The sequence below is a fragment of the Melospiza melodia genome, chromosome 9 (genome assembly GCF_035770615.1).
Source record: "Melospiza melodia melodia isolate bMelMel2 chromosome 9, bMelMel2.pri, whole genome shotgun sequence".
NCBI lineage: Eukaryota > Metazoa > Chordata > Aves > Passeriformes > Passerellidae > Melospiza > Melospiza melodia.
Genome location: NC_086202.1, coordinates 26,366,379 through 26,386,726, shown reverse-complemented (window position 1 = coordinate 26,386,726; position 20,348 = coordinate 26,366,379). Strand labels below are relative to the sequence as shown.

At 44.1% G+C, this 20,348-nt stretch overlaps 1 protein-coding gene across 2 annotated transcripts in view; it reads left to right on the top strand.

The window, feature by feature from the left end:
* The first annotated feature begins 6,983 nt into the window (after positions 1-6,983).
* The window catches only part of OGDHL (oxoglutarate dehydrogenase L), a 52,766-nt gene continuing 39,401 nt past the window's right edge, over positions 6,984-20,348 (top strand). Inside the window, exons 1-2 of one of the 2 annotated variants that reach the window (XM_063163940.1) lie at positions 6,984-7,070; positions 13,206-13,440. In XM_063163940.1, coding sequence (XP_063020010.1) covers positions 13,234-13,440 — 207 coding nt within the window. In that variant the 5' untranslated portion in view covers positions 6,984-7,070; positions 13,206-13,233. Of the gene's footprint in view, positions 7,071-10,843; positions 10,863-13,205; positions 13,441-20,348 lie in introns of those variants that run through there. The other variant, XM_063163941.1, reaches the window with a different exon arrangement.

Sequence of the window (20,348 nt, the reverse complement as noted above, 5' to 3'; positions counted from 1 at the left end):
CTTCTCAGGAGAAAAAATCCCAAGGAAAGGATTTTTCATAAAATGTGTCTGTGATACTTTTCCTTGCAGAGGTCAGACACTGCTAACAGTGCAGTCCTGTGGCTGAGACCCGTGTGTGTTTTGTCCCGCTCTTGAGAAGTTGTAATTTCTTGCAAAATCCTCTTTGTTTACTGAAGTGCTTGCCTTGTATTTGTGCTCTGGGCAGATGGCTCCTCAGCAGCGTCTGGCGATGAGCTCAGCCTCGCCCAAAGCTTCGCCCTGGCTGCGGGAGGAGCCGTAATTCAGCCTGGGGGTGGCTCCCAGTGAGCCGCTGGGGACAGCGTGTGCCGGCCATGCACGGTGCCCTCAGAGTACTGACTGAAGTGACAGAGCCACACTCATTTACCTAAGGCTTGGGCTAATCACAGTCCCCAGAGTGACGTGCAATCCCCACTCTTCAGAGCTAGATCCTTCCCATGCTACAAGCTCTGAGGTGGTGGTGACTGAGGATTATGATTTGCTAGCAGGATTGAGGAAGAAGTGACAGGTGAGATTTATTTCTCACTTGCCAGACACCTTTACAGTCTTTTCAATATTTTTCTGTAATTGGCTTCAATGACAGCCTCCCACAGGCACTATACTCGTCCAGGGAATGGGTCTATGTAGGAGAGATCTGTTTGTTAAGGCAACATCTGTAATTGCCTTAGGCTGCCACGGCAATAGCACTAAAACTCCAAACCTGGCATCATTACAGCCAAAAGTCATCTCACTGTGGGTCCTGCCTTTTACTTAATGATGTTGTTCTTCATGTAGTGTTCTGTGCATTGAAGGTGATATTATGCTTCATCACACCAGGATTTCATGCAGCTCAAAATGCCTTCAAATGGAGCTGTAGAGGTACTCTTTCTACATACATGACACAAGCACAGACACCCACAGGGACTGGCCTGCAGGGACTGGTGAGCTGGACAGTGCCACAGTGCTGTGGCTGAGCCCCACACCTGCCGCATGTTAATCAGCATTGGAATGATTCCATGAGCTCAGTTATAGGTGAGGACTTTGTAAAACAGGGATCTGCAATGTGACAGCACAGACTGCACAGCGAACTGTTCTGAAAGGGATTTAGAGCAAAGCTAGAACAGTTTATTCCATGATAATAAAACAAGCCCCAAACTACATACTGGGGGCAAGTTTGGGGTGAGTTGTTGCATTTTTCTATGGCAGCAACATTTTTCTGAAAATGTATTTGGTGATATGGTGGCTGCTAGTGGATCAAGAGTTCCCCATGAAGCATGGACAGTAAGCTCACCTTGGTAACTGAGATGCTCACAGGTCTGCTCACTTCAGCTGTTTCCTCTTTACAGGAAAACAGTTGAACAGTTTGCTGACAACTAAACATAAAGGAAGCACAGAGCTTGTACGGCTGTGGAGCAGAAGCATTCTTGAATACTGTCCAGCTGAGTTCAGCACTGTGAATGTAATGTTTCCAAATGACCACCATCAGGAAAATAAGAAATTATTGTGGCTCTCCATCTAACAGGTTTGATATTCCCAGGCCACCCCTAATCCTTGGGTATTTTACATTAATACTTTTGCAGATGGTCCCTATGGCTCTGGCACCAGAATAGAAAGAGTTGGGAATGCCAGAGGAAAGTGTTAGAAATTACAAAGTTTCAACAATACAACAGGTCTGGAGTGCAGCTCCAAAGGATCCCATTGAAAAACATAGATAAATTTTTTGTTCTGAAAAACAGAAGTAAACAGAAAAGCCTGGTTAGTTATTGCAGAATAACTCAGTAGGGACAGTGCTTCTAAGGGAACTCTAGCTTTGAGGCACAACGTGGTGTTGATTAGTGCAAATAAAGCTCTTCAAGAGTCACCTTTCAGCAATTACAATCAGACACTGCCACTGTGGCTTCAAAAGCTTCATTAGCAAACCCTGCTCCTAGTGAGAGCTGTAAATCTCAGATACCCCAGAAGTTTTAGCTGTTGGAGAACTGTCTTCCCTTATTTATTTTCTTCCAAATGAAAGATAATTACATATTCCTTCATCTGGATAAATAGCATTAAAAACCAAAATAGATCCTCCTGAAGAAAACACAGCCAGTGGTATGGTTCTAAAGAGATGAGGATAATTTTCCAGTTGAATATGATGAAGTCAGGGCACGTTAAAATTTTATTGTTACCTAAAGCAACAATCTTAACAAAATGCAGTGTGGTTTAGATGTAGCCAGAAGAAAAGTATCAAAAAGAATTCTTTGTTCTATTTTTGTTAGGATTCTCTAATGAAACACCTGCAAATACTGAAAACAATTTTCTAGCAGTTTTCTCCTAATCCACAAATAGAAGATGATATTTTCAATTCTTTCTTAGTTAAGGCAAGGGCACTTGGCAGTGCTTTGTTCTTTGTCATTGTGCCAAATACTGGCAGGCTCTTTTGCAGTGTCAGTGGTGATCTGTTTCCACAGTTTATGGGAAGACTTCTTTCTGATTTGCCTGCCAATGTACTAACCTCCCATTAAAATAGTGGGACAAATTAAGTTTAGTGCTCTTGCTAATTTCCACATGAATTCATTATTTGGCAGCTGTAATAAATGTATGCCAGAGTTCCTCCTTAACCTACATATCTTTCTGACTCACTCACTGCTTTGTATATAGCTAATTGTTTACTCTAAGAATTTAATGAAAATACAATGAGGTATCAAAGAAATAATTACAGCAACTGTTGCTTTTTTTTTCTTGTAGCTGTAATGGGCTAGTTTATTAGCAAAGACTTGGGAAACCAAGAAGTTGTGTTTTCCTGATTTTCAGTCAGCTCTGTTGTCTAGCTTGTCTTTCTCTAACAGATCTGTAGCCAGCCAAATGGATTCCCGCAGTTTGATTCTATCCAGAAATATGTTTGGAGAATAAAATCACTTTAAAATAATCTATTGGCCAAAATCAATCAAGGAGCAGTCTTGGGTGTTACTGGTCTTCCAATAAAACACTCTGTACTTGTACCTGTTTTCTCCAGAGCATCACAGCCTGACATTTTGGAGAGTAAGTAAACCCAAGAGAGCTGTTACTCAGATAAAACAATCAATATGAGTTTGTCTGTTGACCAAATAATGATGGCTTGCTTAGCCTTAGGTTTGACATGACTTCTGTTGTGAAACTGGTACAAATCATAGGTGCTAGCTTGGAAGGAAGCTTGGAGGTCATCCAGGGCTCAAATCAGGATCAACACTGGGATCACACTAGGCTGTCCAGGGCTTTTTTCAGCAGGGTCCAGATGCCTCCAAAGATGACATTATGTTTCTGGGTCCCCTTTGTGATGTTTTTTATCCTCTGAGTGAACACAGTTTTCCTTGTGCCTAGATGGAACCATTTCTATTTCCCCATCTCATCCTCCTGCCATGCAGCGCTGTGAAGAGCCTGGCTTTGCTGGCTCTGTGTCCTGCTGAACTCCCTCCCCCCCAGGTGATCCCTGTGTCTGAGGAAAGGGCAGTCATTGCTTCCCTCCAGCTCCTGGCTGTGCTTCAGCTGGCACAGCCCAGCATGCTGCTGGCTTTCCCTACTGCCTCACATTTAACCTGCCCAAAGCAAGGAGCTGTGTGGAACTGGGACTGACTTTTCTCCCTCAGACATCCAGCTGCACATCTCCTTTATCACGGGAAGTTTATTCATGGAAGTCAGGGATATTACTGAAGCTTATGGCACACGGAGCCAAGGTTTCAGAAAGCAAAGGGAACAGAAATAACCCATGAAAAATTCCTCATGTGACATTTTCTGCAGGAGGTGTCAGATGTAATTAAAATACTTCTCTTATGTAGGACTGGGGTGAGGGAGAAAAGCTTGATAAATTATTTGTTGACAAAGAAAGGGATTAAAAAAGGGTTTTTGCACATATTTAAATGTCTACCTCTCAACCCCCTCCAAAACCTCTCCTTTGAAAACTGACTGAATCATTTGTTGCAGCTGTTTGGTGTGGGCTCAAAGGCTTTTAGGTCTCAGATTTAAATGTTAGACAAACATAATGACCAGAGTCCTGTGTGACATCCATGTTAGGCTCAAAGTGAAGGCAAGTTTTACGGTTTCCAAATTGCCTTGCTTTGAGAAGGAGTGGTGCTTTAGATTTTAACCTCTGTTAGTTTGTAGTCTGTGTGTGATAAACACATGGGGGAATAAAGGCAAATGGAGTTTCTGGCTTGGCTTAAAGAGAACTTCTGGTCAACATTGTCTCTAGTGGAATTACATTACCAACAGCATTGAAGAGTTGCCAAAAATACATAAATGTATCAATCTCAGGAGGGGAAGCTATTAATGAGATTGTCCTTCTGTGAGTAATCCTGTACCCCGACCACCTCCTATGAGATTACCCTTTGAAAAAACAAGCCCACTGAGAAGTCGTGCTGTGTTGGAGAGAGTTGTGTGGAGCAATTAACCTCAGGAAAAGCTCAGTGCTGATTGCAAGTGGCTGCTGATCCACCAAGGAAAACGCTCGTACCAAACCCAGGAGAAGACAGGAGCAAGGCATTAGAGGGGTGTGCAGCACCATACCCTGGAACAAGGACATTGGGCCCTCAGTGGGCAGCACGGTGAGTTTCCAAAACCAGCTGGGCTCTAGTTGTGTTAAAACATGCTTTGGGTTATTTAAACAGGTTGGATCTAGTTTTGTTAACTCATGCCTGAGTTAAGACAGAAATGAGGCAGAAATAAGTAAGCAAACTTGTTAGATTCACACTGGTGCTACAGGACATAAGGATAAATATAAAAATAAATCATGGTGAGGCAGTGTCTTTCAGCACAGCAGGCAGTTTCACCTCTGACAGCACAGGGGTGCTGTTGTGACTGTCCTGTGCTGTACATTTTATCCAGTACAAAACTTTTCTAACACATAAGGTTTCCTCATGCCTTGCTGGCATGAGAGCCATGCAAAGCAAGCTGCCACATCTGACTCTGTGTGTGCTAGGAATTGCAATTATGTTCAAAGTTTTCATTCTGCTGATGGATTTCCATTCCAGCCAATTTTGAAGCGTGATGGTTTAGCAGGAAGCAAAGCCAGTGTGTGGATCTCCCTTTGGCTGGCCGGAGGGAGAGGTAAGTATACAAGTGGACACATAAATGGGCAGGTAAATGTGAGTTGTAAATGGAAATTTTAAGGATTGAAATAGGAATTGTGGGCAAATAGCTTATTGTCCATCATGGTCTCACTGGAGAGCAAAGGGATGAGTGGCAGGCAGGTCCTGCTCAGGGGTGCAGACTGGTGACAAAGTGACACCAGAAGCCAGCAGCAGCAAAGCGATAGCTCAGTACACCACAAGCTGCTGGGGCAGGCTGGTGGGATAACCAAGTCACAATAAATATTGAAGAATTTGGGAGCTGCTCCAAATCCCAATAAACCAGAATCTTGCTGTTTCAAGCACACAAATTCCCATTGTGTGGAGCATTAAAAAAAAAGCAAAGAACATAAATGTGAAACTGTGCAAAGGCTTTTGGGAACAACATAAGCACTTGAAACATACTGTAATATCTTAGTGTCTATCCAAGCATATTTAATTTATCCTGTTCACTGCAATGGTATTCACAGTCAGATTTGGCATGTGGGTTTCCCTCTAAAGTGGAGGTCTGCTTGTCCTCACTATAATTTTTAATTGAATTTATGTTCAGTCAGCATAACATGATTGCTCTAAAGATGGTTTCTGTCTGCCCATAATAAGGTTAAGACTCAATTAGTAGCTGTAGCATCTAACAATGTTTCACCACCTGCCAGAAGGCTCAAGCAGCATCTGGCCAGCTGCAGGTACCAGTTCAGCCCCCATTTCCCTTTGCAGAGGTGCTGGGCCACCCTCCCCGGGAGCGCTGAGCGAGGAATGGGCTGTCCTGGGGCTCCCTGTGCCCCATCCCTGCTCCATCTGTTCCCTGCACAAAACCACAAACACATCATTCACACCCTCGCTCTGCAGTCCCCTGAAGGTGCACAGCTGCTGGGAAAACTGCTGAGATGATAATAAGGTTTTTGATGTCTTTATGTGAGGATTAAGGGTTTTTTCATCTTGAAGAAATTAATTTTACTCTAATCAACAACTGTATCAACTGGTAAGCCTCAAGAAAATCTGAGTGACCGTTAGGTGACAAAACTCCAAATGAAGCCCGTTGTGTTTCTTCCTAAGGTTTTTCCTTTCCATTTCTGCCCACCTGACCCTGATAAACTCATTTTTGCACTATATCCTTAGCACAAAACAAATTATAGCTCTTTCTCTCTTCCTTCTTTTTAATGTGTGTCCAGTTTTCCCATCAATCTTATTACTTACCCAGAAAGTTAACAAATATTGGGATGTATGTGATAGTCTCAATAGTTATCTGAAATACCAATTTTGCATATATATATATAGGCATTTGATCTTGGTTGTAACTTGATTAACAGCAGGTAAATAAAAAAATACATCATTTTTGATTTATGAGAAGAAATGGACAGACATGTAATTTGAAGGAAACCAGGAGAAAACATGAAAGTTGTAAATGAAAATTCTACCAGCAAAGGAACACTTGAAATTGTATTGTCTGGCATTTTATATTTGGTCATATAGGTCAGATACTATCATTTGGTCAAGGTCTACTTTATGTACAAATTTTGGAGAGCAAACGGGTGTGTCCTTGGGACACTTTGTATGTCCCTTGGCAAGCTTCCCATCTTCTTCCCGCCAATCTTGTCCTGCACAGGAGCTGTGCGAGCAGCTTGTCCATGGGACGGGATTCCTCGGGGGCTCACCGGGAACGCGCTGCTCTCGCCGGTATTTACCCGTTCGGTGAAGGCTGAGGGGCGGGAGCATCAAACGCGTTCTGTGCCCACCGACCCCGCCACGGCGCCGGGGCCGGGGGGCTGTGGGGATGTCCCGGGGTATTTCCCGAGGGGCGGGGGCGTGTCCCGGGTGTGTCCCGGGTGTGTCCCGGGGCGGTGGTGCCGGTGCAGCGCCCGCGGCCCCGCCCCGCCGTGACCTCAGCGCGCCTCACGTGATGCAGGTGCGGCCCCCGCCCCGCCGCTCCCGGCGCTCCCTCCCTCCGTTCCCTCCGCGCCCCGCGGCTGCGCTGGAGCCTCCGCGCCCCCGCAGGTCTGTCCGCGCCGGTGAGGGGCGGGGGGCGGCGGAGTCAGGCCGGGCCCGGCCGCGGTGCAGGGCCCGTCCCCCGCGCAGGCCCCGGCGCGGCGGGGCCTCTCGCAGTGCGGCTGAGGGGGTCGCGCCGCAGGCCGGGCCGGGCCCCGGAGCGTGGGATGAGCGGGGCGGCCCGTCCTGGCCCGGGCTCCGGTGATGCCTCAGCCCCGCCGCAGCCGGGAGCGCCTTGACAGCCCGGCAGGCTCCGGCCCCGGTGGCCGGGGTGACCGGGACACCGCGTCCTGGCATCACGGGGAGGGGCCGCAGAACAAACCCGACCCTCCCAGATCCTCCCCTCTGCCTGTTGGTAGGCTGGAGTCTGTGGTGGTGTCATCCCTCCGGTACCGTGGGGTGTCATCCCTGCGGTACCCGCTGCAGGCGGTTTTCAGGGCAGGGTAATAAATCCGTTAATTTTATTGCACCGAGGCGCCTCCATTGCCCGGGACTCGCGCCTTGGGCGCCTTGGGGCGAGGGCGCCGCTGGAAAACCTCCTGCAGGTCAACTTAGTGTGTGCAGAGTCAGGATTCTCCATACAGCACGGCATACCTGTGCTGGGGGAAAAGAAACATTTAGTGCATGGAGGTATCCCTGAAGTAGCCTTATTTAAGGATATTCCCTCTATCTGTAATTTAAATTATTTGTGATAATCTTTTGGAGAAACTTTATCCAGTTCATCCATTTTTTTTCAATGTCAGCCTTATTTTATTTGAATTACCCAGTCTTAAGGAGAACATTAAGAGTAAGCTGTGTGGAGAATGTTATGGGAAATTACCATGATAGTGGATGAAGAACTATTTTTATGAAATATGAAGCAGATTTTTTTTAACCGCCACTTATGCAGAGCATAAAGAACATTAGCAGAAGGGCTTCACATGGATTAAGAAACTCAGTAATGGCACTGACAATACCAGGAGGATATTAATTCATATGTGCAGTATATTTATACTGAAAGTGATTTTGAAAAGAGCTGGATAAAAACTTAATTATCAGAAGTGTCTGCTGTCTGTTTTCCACATGCTTCTATGTGAAGCCTGGGTAGAATGATTCCCAAGGCTGTCTGTGACATTAGGGCACTGCTAGAGGTGGAAGTGCCAAGGTGAAAGCCAGGTCGTTGTTTGAGACAGAACAGCTGCAGGAATTTTCAGCTACTCGGGGCTTTTGTTCCTCCATTTTGAGGGTGCTGTGGTGCATTAAATATCAGGTGGTTCTTGTGATTCACTGCTTCTTTCTTATTTTTGACCTCTGGTAGAGATTTAATTAATGCCATTCTTTAGGTTGCTCTTAGCTCAGCCTGATCCCTTTCCAATGAGTGCTTTCATTTCAGGGTTGGTTTGGGAAGCATAGCGGAGTGGAGCGTGTGTGGCTGCAGCCGGCTCGGTGCGCTGTCCCGGGTGCTGATTTCTGAGTGACAGCCGCGAGGCCGAGCGGGCTGGGACGCTCTCTGATCACGCTGGGGGTCTCTGCTTTGTTCAGCTGCTCACAGCTGACATCTGTGCTGAGGAGTGATGTGTGCAGCAGGAGAAACTGGGAAGAAGTCAGGGCTTTGGAGTCATATTAATCTGGAACTGAAATCTGGCTGGAATGACTTAGCTGCTGCATGCTTTTATAGATTGCATATTCAGTAGTTACTGCTTGAGGTATGGCTCTGACCTCGTTGTGAAATTTAAACGGAGCCAGAGGGAAGTGACTGGTACCACTTACAAACTCTTTTTTCCTGTTATATATGGTGTCATTTACACCCATTTTCCAATCTCCTTGGTACATTTTTCTTATTCTGTTATGGGTTCTTTACTAACTTCTAGAAGAACTACACATTCTTCAGGCAGAAATATGATGATGAAAAAATGTAAAATTACCTGTGCTTAAGAAGCTTGCTGTTGCAGTGTGATCAACTGAGAAAGATGTTTTTCTCTTTCCTTTCTCTCTCAAGTCTTTACAAACTACTTTAAGTGAGAGTAGGTAATCCCTTAGGAGTAGGTAGGAGAGTAGGTAGGAGTGAATGTGTACAAAGGTGGCAGAGGGTGAGATTTGTATGCAGTAAGGTAGGAATAATAATAATAATAATAATAATAATAATAATAATAATAATAATAATAATAATAATAATAATAATAATAATAATAATAATAATAAATATTCTATGAGAATGGGCACAGACACAAAGTTGTAAGTGCCATGGTGACCTCTCTGTTCTTACTGCTATAACATGTTGAAGTCTCACCCACTTTTGCAAAATGACATCATGAATGCTTGCTGCTAAATCTTACAGAGAATTATGCATGCAGACAGTATATGAGTTCTGTCAGAGCTCTTAATCTGCTTCCACAATGGTGCTCATGGTGTTCCTGTTCCTCCAGTTGGCCAGGAGCTCTGGTCAGAGATGGGTGTTGACACAGGTGTTGTAATAAACTAAATAAAAAGTGGGAAATAACACTAATGAGAGGGAATCAGCATGCCAGTAGCCCAGCTGTCGCCAGTTTGCTGCAAATGCCAGCTGGAGAGAGAAGAGTGTGTGGTTCTGAGGAGCTCATGGGTTGAAATGAGGACTGGGTGCTAGTTTCAGTGCTGCTGCCTTGGAGGAAGGCTTGCCACATGTCTGGGCATATGGAAAATGTGGACAAGTGCCTGTTTAGAGCATCCAGTGAGAGGATGATGGCTGCTGCTCTGAGGAGCTACAGCTCAGCTCTGCTGGGGGGTGAGAGTGAAAAGGCTGCAGAAGCCTTGACAGAATAGACATGGCAATCTGGTGTGATCAAGGACAGTTCACTGCTGGGATGATAGGTAAAGGTAGTGGCCAAGAAAAGGATCTAGTCATCAGCTTTTAAAATAGATGTTGAGCTAAAAATGTGATGCCAGAGAAGAACAAGCAGTAATACTGTTTTGTTTAGTAGGAGCCCTTTTTCTTTTTTCTTTTTTTTCAAGATCAATATTAACTCTTAAATTGGATGATGAAAAATATGGCTATTCCTATCCCTTAGAAAATTAGGCATTCTATAACCATGTGTTTTGTTTTTTGAAAGGAGGCTGTAAGAGGAGAAACAGTGAGAAAATAATGTGGTTTATATACAGAAATGTTTATGAAGATTTTTTATAGTATCTATTTTTGAATTAGAGATAAAGAAATCTTAACATGTAATAGGTAACATTAAAATCTTTTCTGTTACTCAAAATAGTGAGTAACAACAACAGTGTTGTTTTTAGAAAAACTTTGAAGTTCATTTGGCAGCTCCTTACTTTTGTTTTTAGCAATTGTTCAGTCACACCAAACAACAAAAGGCCTTGGGTTTTACCTTGGACCAAATACATAATTTCTCCAGATGGACAGCTAAACAATTGAGAGACTCTTTGGAGTTAAATCTGAATTTTACTTCTAAATTAATACCTTATCCTTCATGATATTGTAGCTTTTTAGATACTTAAAAAATGAAAACAAAATTAATAATTTCTTTTCACGCTATTGCTCCTTCTTTGCAGTTTTAACAATTTCAGCATTAGGATTATATTATTTTGGGACTAATTTTAAGATGCATTTATTCTTTTTTTATTTTGAAGGTGAGCCCTGATTCCCTTTGCTAGCACTGGAGCTGATGGTGTTCAGCATTCAGAAGATTCAACCCTTATTGTGGGAAATTGACTTGGAAAATTGAATTTCTCAATTCAAAATTGCATGGAATCTGCTATCCTTGTTACAAAGCTTGTTAGAGATCATTGGAAGCACAAGATAAATGTTTCCAGTTAGGCAAACAAATTAAAGTGAGCCTTTTCTCAGTGTTTCACTGTTTGGTTGAAGGCTAATGTCAATATGAACACTTAACTAACACTTCTAATGATTTGGTCAGCTCCATTACTCGTGGCAGGAATTTGAGGTAGCAGCTTTTTGTTTTCCACAGCACCTGTGGCTGAGGCTGTTTGCTGACCCCAGCCCAGCTTGACTGGGTGAAAAGCCACAGCTTTCCAAACAGAGGGAAGGCAGTTGGGGTTGCCAGGAGCTCTGGAGAGGTCAGTGATTTGTTAGCAGTGCCGTTTGTTCCAGGGAGCTGGGCCTGGGGCACGCAGTACAGGTGGTGTTTGCTTCAGGGAGCAGGGTGGTGTTCAGTGGTGACTGCCTGAGGGAGCAGGGTGGTGTTCAATGGTGATTGCTTCAGGGAGCAGGGTGGTGTTCAGTGGTGACTGCCTGAGGGAGCAGGGTGGTGTTCAATGGTGACTGCCTCAGGGAGCAGGGTGGTGTTCAGTGGTGACTGCCTCAGGGAGCAGGGTGGTGTTCAATGGTGACTGCCTGAGGGAGCAGGGTGGTGTTCAATGGTGACTGCCTCAGGGAGCAGGGTGGTGTTCAATGGTGACTGCCTGAGGGAGCAGGGTGGTGTTCAATGGTGATTTCCTGAGGGAGCAGGGTGGTGTTCAGTGGTGTTTTCCTCAGGGAGCAGGGTGGTGTTCAGTGGTGTTTTCCTCAGGGAGCAGGGTGGTGTTCAGTGGTGACTGCCTGAGGGAGCAGGGTGGTGTTCAGTGGTGACTGCCTGAGGGAGCAGGGTGGTGTTCAGTGGTGATTGCCTGAGGGAGCAGGGTGGTGTTCAGTGGTGACTGCCTCAGGGAGCAGGGTGGTGTTCAGTGGTGTTTTCCTCAGGGAGCAGGGTGGTGTTCAGTGGTGACTGCCTCAGGGAGCAGGGTGGTGTTCAGTGGTGACTGCCTCAGGGAGCAGGGTGGTGTTCAGTGGTGTTTTCCTCAGGGAGCAGGGTGGTGTTCAGTGGTGACTGCCTGAGGGAGCAGGGTGGTGTTCAGTGGTGACTGCCTGAGGGAGCAGGGTGGTGTTCAGTGGTGTTTTCCTCAGGGAGCAGGGTGGTGTTCAGTGGTGTTTTCCTCAGGGAGCAGGGTGGTGTTCAGTGGTGTTTGCTTCAGGGAGCAGGGTGGTGTTCAGTGGTGATTGCCTGAGGGAGCAGGGTGGTGTTCAATGGTGACTGCCTGAGGGAGCAGGGTGGTGTTCAGTGGTGACTGCCTGAGGGAGCAGGGTGGTGTTCAGTGGTGACTGCCTGAGGGAGCAGGGTGGTGTTCAGTGGTGATTGCCTGAGGGAGCAGGGTGGTGTTCAATGGTGACTGCCTGAGGGAGCAGGGTGGTGTTCAATGGTGACTGCCTCAGGGAGCAGGGTGGTGTTCAGTGGTGACTGCCTGAGGGAGCAGGGTGGTGTTCAGTGGTGACTGCCTGAGGGAGCAGGGTGGTGTTCAATGGTGATTGCCTGAGGGAGCAGGGTGGTGTTCAGTGGTGACTGCCTGAGGGAGCAGGGTGGTGTTCAGTGGTGTTTGCTTCAGGGAGCAGGGTGGTGTTCAGTGGTGACTGCCTGAGGGAGCAGGGTGGTGTTCAGTGGTGACTGCCTGAGGGAGCAGGGTGGTGTTCAGTGGTGACTGCCTCAGGGAGCAGGGTGGTGTTCAGTGGTGTTTGCTTCAGGGAGCAGGGTGGTGTTCAGTGGTGACTGCCTGAGGGAGCAGGGTGGTGTTCAGTGGTGACTGCCTGAGGGAGCAGGGTGGTGTTCAGTGGTGACTGCCTGAGGGAGCAGGGTGGTGTTCAATGGTGATTGCCTGAGGGAGCAGGGTGGTGTTCAGTGGTGACTGCCTGAGGGAGCAGGGTGGTGTTCAATGGTGATTGCCTGAGGGAGCAGGGTGGTGTTCAGTGGTGATTGCCTCAGGGAGCAGGGTGGTGTTCAGTGGTGATTGCCTCAGGGAGCAGGGTGGTGTTCAGTGGTGACTGCCTGAGGGAGCAGGGTGGTGTTCAGTGGTGACTGCCTCAGGGAGCAGGGTGGTGTTCAGTGGTGACTGCCTGAGGGAGCAGGGTGGTGTTCAATGGTGATTGCCTGAGGGAGCAGGGTGGTGTTCAATGGTGATTGCCTCAGGGAGCAGGGTGGCATTACCAGCTGCAGGAGCTGTGTGGGGATGGCCAGCAGCAGCCACTCTGCTGTGGCTCCAACTCTGAAGGGAGCTTCATGCCTAGGCCTGAGCTTTGTACTAGGGCACTGTAGCCAGAAACCTCAGTTTTTGCTGTGAGGCTGAAACGTGTCTACAATTCATTGGCTCTTTTTCTGATTAAGTTTGGTTTGATTTTATTAATAGACTTGGATCGTCCGGCTAATAAACAAACATGAGTCACCTGAAGTTGTTTGCAGCTACGCTGAAGAGGCATGGCTTTAAACTTCTGGAAAATCAGGATGTAGCCAGAAGGGCATTTTTACATGGCCAACGGTATGCTTCATCAGGAACCTCAGAGCCAGTCCTGAGTGGGAGTAATTCCAATTACATGGAGGAAATGTACTGTGCATGGCTTGAAAACCCTGAAAGTGTACATAAGGTAAGTCTAAAGCTTGACCGTAATGCTGGGTTAAGAGTGGAATAGATTTCTTTTACTTTGTCACTTGCTTTTTAATAAAAAGTTCAGGAAAAGGTGTTGTGTGAAATGAAAAACATGAAATTAATTTCCCACCTATTGATTGGTGTAAGATGTGATATTGCAACTATGAAAGTACAGGGGAGGAACAAGCATGGTGAGCAGAGCAGAAAGAAGGATAAGTACAGACCAGGAATAGACAGCTGCTCTGAAACTTTATTCCTCCATGGAATAAAGTGCTGGTCAAGCACTCAGTTAAGTAATTCATTACATCCAGAAGAAGACCCAAGAATAAAATATATTTAATTTTTTGGTTTATAGTAGGGCTGTATCAGAAAATATGTTTAAATAATGCGTTGATGTTGGTACTTATAATCTGTCTGAAGAAGATGAATGTTCAGTTGTCTTTGGATTAAACTATGGAAGTTGTAACCTTAAAACTGAATCTGAAATGGTCAGAACATTATTCTGAAGTATCTTGAAAAGTATTTTGTTTTGAATCTTTCCCTTTCTCTCCAGGCAGTAGACATTTGTTTGCTTTTCTAAAAGTTCTATTACCCAAATCCTTTCTTGTGGACAAAATACATAGGCTTATTTTTTAACAAGCTTTCTGCTGACAAAGAGGGCTCTGTTATGGTGATACATGTATAGTAACTTAAGAAGTTGATGAGAAGTCTGATGAATTCTAAGACAGACAAGTCATTTTCCAGGAAGTAATGTGAATTGTGCCCAAAATGTTTACCAAATTGGTTGTCTGTTCCCTTATTCTCAAGGCACGTATATCAAAATGTCACCTAGAAGTTGTTGTTCTAAGTCTGATAATCTGTCTAGAGTGTGAGGAAGTGATGCATGCCGAGGGCAGAAACTAAAAAGGAAACCAAAAAGGGTGATTTTGTAGCTGCTTTTTTCTTTGGATGTTGTGTGTGAACTTAGTCTTGTTGAAAGGTGACAGATGCAGTGCCAGCCCTGAAGACTGACTGTTATTCACACAGCAGATTGACCCTTGGTCTTCTGTGTTACACCTGAACTTGGGATGGAGAAACCTTCTCCAGGAATGGCTCCTTCTCATCTGACTTGGAGCCCTTGTGCTGCAGCTGCCAGCTGAGCTGCACCAGTGTGGGTGGGATGGCATGGTGTGTGGTGTTGAGGGTTTTTTGCAGATTGAGGAGTTTTTGTTAGACAATGGCCATATTCAGCCAATGCACAATCCAGCCTGCTTGTACTAATGGACAATGGTCACGTACACAGGCAATGAATAATGGACATATTCAGAAATGGGGTCGGTATATCCTTGAAAGAGATACCAGAAGAAGAATCATCAGGACTCAGCAAGTTTGTTAGCAAGTTTGGGAAAGTCAGAAAAAAGTAAATCATGGGTGGGCCTGACGAGCACAGCAAGATGTGTGAAAAATTAGGTGATCCAGTCAGCATTCTAATTTAGGCACGTGAACAGCCAGGGTGAGCCAATCATGTATTAGCTAGAGAGGCGTGGACAGTAGAGATATAGTCTTTTTAGGGAGAATAAATTTGGCTTCACTGGCTCATGTTGGTCATGGTGTGTTGTTCCTGAACCTCCTTGTCCTGCAGTGTGGGCGCACTGAATTTCTGCAAAAAGCCCTCATGGTGTGTCAAGGCTGTAGATCGATCCCAACCCTTTTATCCTGGGGATACTGAAGGGATGAACTCATGCATAAGGAGCGCATGGTGACATCAAGGTGACATCTTGGTTTTTATTGTATTTACATTACATTGGCTTCTGGCTGCTTCTGGCTAACTTCTCTCCTTCTAGATGAGTGAAATTCCTGGTTCAGCCCCTTTGCAGTGGGGTGCATTTTGCCGCAGGGAAGCGCTGCGGGTGTCTCTGCGGGCGGGAAGGTCCCTCCGTGCAGGCCGGGGGTGCAGAGCCCGCCGCAGCCGGAGCGCTCCGCCCGGAGCTGCCCAGGGTGCTGAACCGCGGCTGCCGGGGATGCTCCCCTGCTCGGGTAGGCAGGAATGCTACAAACCCTGCCGAAAGGCCGTCCAACTCATCTGGCAGGGCAGGCATCTGATATGGATCCCGTTGAGGTGATGCAGGTTGTGAGTTGGACAGCAAGCAATAAATGAGTTGACTGAGGAACGCACAGTGTGCCTAGAGAGTGGATCACAGGTGATTCAAGATGCATTTTTGTCGTGGTTTAACCCCATCTGGCAACTGCACAGCCACTTGTGCTTTCTCTCTCACACACATGCACGAATGGGGGAAAGAATTAGCAGGGTGGAAGTGAGAAAACATGTGGATGGAGACAAAGACAGTTTAATAGGGAAAGCAAAAGCTGCATGCACAAGCAAAGCAGAACAAAACAAGGAATTAATTCACCAGTTCTATGGGCAGGCAGGTGTTCAGCCATCCCCAGGACAGCAGGGCTCCAGCACATGTAATGGTGACTTGGGAAGACAAACACCATCACTGAATGTCCCTCTTTCCTTCTTCTTTCCCCATGCTGAGCATGATGTGGTTTGGAATATCCCTTTGAGGGAATATCCCTTTGAGGGATATCGAGGCCAGCTGTCCTGGCTGTGTCCCTCCCAACTCCATGTGCCCCCCCAGCCCCCTCACTGGTGGGATGAGGAGCAGAAAGGCCCTGACACTGTGTAAGCTCTGCTTGGCAAACAGAATATAACATAAACATAACAAAAATGTCTCTATATTGCCAATCCCCTTTTAAAACCCAAACCAGTTACTGTGAATTAACTACCCCAGCCCAAACCAGCACAATTATAAAACTGTGTGAATTCTGTCCTAGGTTAACTGTGTTTAATAAACTTGTGACAGTAACAAACGGAAGTAAATTCACTGTGTCCCTGATTTATGAGGCTTGAAAGAATATGATGGATGGAAATAATGGATTACAGCTATTCTTGCCTAAATTATTAGTTTTCTCACAGCCTGTAAGAAAAGGGGAAGGGGAGAAGAATGCCAATTAAATTTTATTTTGTTTCATCAACAAAATTAATTTTTCATTTCTTGAAAACCATTTCATTTAATTGCCTGAAAGCTGTTAATACCTTCCCAAGATTTTTGTTGACAGAATTTGTACAATTTGAGCTTTCATAAAACTAGTTAAAAATGTTAAGGGTTGAAATCGCCCTGTTTTCTTAAAAATACAGAAAAAATCATGCTGTGATTTTGATTGTAAAGTTATGCATTTGTCATTCACGTATAGAAAGGAGAGGAAGCGTTGGAAAATAACGTCAGGAGACACCACGTGGTGTTGATTATGATTTTGTTAATGGTTTGGCTCTCTGCAGGCCACTCATTTTTGTTGTTTTGTTTGGTATGTCCAGCATGATTTAGAGATCCAGTTTGTACATTTAGACATTGCATTCTCTTTTCTTATTTTCCTTTTTATACTTTATTTCTCCTCATGTTTCTTCTTAGATAACCCTTTTTCAGAGGGGATGTGCCTCCTCATTGATTAGCTGGAAAAGCTTGATTTTTCCTGGGCTTTAAAAGTCCCATTCTATTCACTTGTACTTAGAAACTCCAATTAATCAGGGCTCCTGATCTGATTTCCCCCTCAGAAGGTTTGACTGGGCATGTCTTTAGAGCTGTTTGAAGTATGGCAGCCACATTCCAAAGTGTTTCTAAGATTTACTCCTTTCTATGTTTATCATAGTATCATACCAGGGAATATGCATGTTTATTATACATTTTTTATATAAATATATATAAAGAGTTTTTATTCTTTGTACAAATCCACTTCAGATGATTTCCTGCTTTTCCTTGCCTTTTGAATTTCCTGCCATCAGAGTAGCCAAAACAACAATCAGAATAAAATGACGTGTGCTCTGAAAAAGGCATCATTATTTCTCCTTGAAGCTTGGTGTCAGGGCCATAGATCATAAGAGAGAAGCTTGACAAGGCTCAGTTATTACTATCACAAGATTAATTACAAAACTGCATGGTTTGCTATGAGTACATAATGCCTGCCATGTTATCCTGTGTGCAGCTGCTCTGCTGTGAGTGTACAATCACCTCCTTGGTTTATGGACCAGGAAAAGCTGTGGGGGTTTGTTTTGCTTTGACTTCATTTTATTAATTTTCTTTTTAAATGATATAGTGGTGCTCAGTGTGTGTCTTCTAAGGCTTTACTGTTCTCACTGTAGTTGATGAATATTGTGATGGCACTAGGAAAAAAACCCCAAACCATCAAGAGAAAGCATATGTTACTTGTTATTCTAATTGCATCACTGTTTATTATATGACAGTAAAATATTGTCCCTGAATCATTTGAATTGTGTTATATTACTTGAGAAAATAATGGTTAACTACAATATAGATTTGCTGGCAGAAGGAAAGAAAATGTATCATCTATCACTACAGTATTTTTCTTTTCTGAATATATTTCTGTATTATAAATCTCCTCTACCATTTTCTTGATGAACTTTACTAATTTAGTTGAGAAGCTGCAGGTTTGCAGTGAGAGCAAGCTGTTCTTCTCTCTGCTCAGTCACATGGCAAATGCTGTTGCCAAAGACTGACATTGATACACAGAACTTGAAGACTATAATCTGGTATCAATCTTGAAAGACACTATAGAAATTTGTAGAGTCTTTGATGGATGTGTATCTAGTAAAAACTAATTTTCTGTAGCCAAATGATGTATTTTCCCTCCCCTCTGATTAAATGTCAAGCCTGTCCAACAAATCAATAAGTTCAAAAATGTGATAGGAAAAAGTAGTCTGGGTCCATTCTGTCTCAGCTGGCTGCATCTTCAGATGGAAACATTTTCTTTATATTTGTGAGTTTGCATGAAGAAAGAGCCCCATACTGATTATCCTTAAACAGATCACTTGTTGGGCAAGTATTTTTGGAGTTTGTTAACAACTCTCTCAGCAGAGCACTTGTCTAAAAACACAATCAGTTGTTTGTGGGACTGTGCTGTGATAACATAACTGTTCCTTTTTTGAGTAAAACCTTTCATTTAAATGTAAAAGTTATCATCATCATTGTGTATGTATCATGGTGTTAGAAAAGTAAGGAAGAAACCTTAACATAAGCAAAGCAAATTCTTTATTAAAACTTTGAATGTGAGAGATGTCATGGATCCTAGTGTATTTTAGGAATTTCCTAAATTAATGTTTAATAATAACTTTTTACTGTGTATTGCCCAAATAATTTCTCCAGTCTAAGCAGCTTTAGTAGTTAAAGAAGGGATTGTGATTGTTTTTCACTGTCAGGGGTGTCCAGACTCTCAGACTGGGTGCTCTGTAGGCATGGAATAACAATACTGTTCTTAACACAGACCAGGAAGGTGAATAGAGAGAATCCCAGCTGAAATGCAGTTACACTAATAGGCTCTTGTAGACCACTTATAGGGTGTAAATTCAGACTTCTAATCTCAGTGTGGCTGCCAACATGTCAAGGTAAGAAGAATATAGGAAACAGGCATAAATAAGAGAAGGGAGGAGGAATGAATGCTTCATCAGTGTCTGGAACTGGCTACCACACATGATGTGTCTGCCTTAATTTGTCAGGGCATATAAAAGTCAGGCTATGTTTAGATAAGCCTGTGTAAGAGCTGGGTGATAAATTAGGTTTACTGTATTTGTATTGATGCAGCTTTGTGTGAATAAAGAAGTAAGAGGGATGCATTAAAACAATGTTTCTTGGGCAGTGGCCTCATGCTAATGATGAGGTTCCCACCCACAGGTTCAGTGAATCCCCCCACTTCCACAACTTGAGCTTGGAAGGTTGGGTGATATTTAGTTCCTTTATGCTGCCTCTCTCATGGTGTTTCTGAACACCTTAGAACGTTTAGAAATTTCAGTATGAAGACTTTTTGTTAATGAAAGCAAAAAGGATTTTGTAAATATTTTTCTGTCATGCTGTGCTTGTGAGTTCTGTAATGCAAGTCTTAGGTAATCTTTTAAAAATAATTGGTTTGGACTACTTTTTCTTTTTTCTGGCACTTGGTTCTTTGAAATGTAATGGAAATCTGCAAGGCTCACAGCCTTGCAGAAATTTATCTCTTGCAGTTCTTCTGTTCCAGTCACAAAGATACGTAAGTTTATAAATAGCTTCCTTTTTGTTTTCTGAAGTTAGCTGAGGGAATGTTTTACACAGGCTTCCTTCTTTGCTGAGTACAAGTGTCTCACATGTTTAGTCCCATTCTGCTGCTCTCTAGCATTCATTTGTCTGATACCATGCTCACCTGGCACAGTGACCACATCATCAGAATGAAAACAGTTCAGGAAAACAAGATTGGAACTTATGTGAATGAAGCAACTTGTGTAAAAGCACAGAAGGAAATAAAAGGATCTCTTGTTTGTTGTGATTCAGTTTCTGAGAGAAGGACTTTTCTAAACTTATGACTTGTACCTGAAACGAGGCCCATAATTTCTTTCATAGTAAGGTAACCTAAGCTGGTGAGGAAAGGATCTTAGAACAAGTCTCGCTCAAAAAAGCTTTAATTGCTTTTAAAGTTTCTTCAAGGAAAGCTCTTAAGGACTGATTCTGATTTAGCATAATCAATGAGTGTCTTGAAGTACCCTAAGTTCTATAAGAATGATTAATGAATGATTTAATTTATTTTAGTTTATTAAGGTTCTTTGTTTTATAGGCTTGATAGCTCTTTACCAGCAGCACTATATTGTACCCATTCTTGGCTGCCTGAATAAACAGCACAATTAAAAAGAGCTGTGTGATTGGATAATATATGGAGATGCTTTACAGTCCTGTGTGCTGCAGAATTTTCTGCTGAGCAAGCTTGGTGTGAGAAGTGAGAGGAAAAGTGTTCTGTGTAAATAAAGCACACAGTTCTACTGAGACTGGGACGTATCAGTGCTCTTTTTTTGCTGTCTGTGAGTAGACACTGTAATGCAGTGAGGTT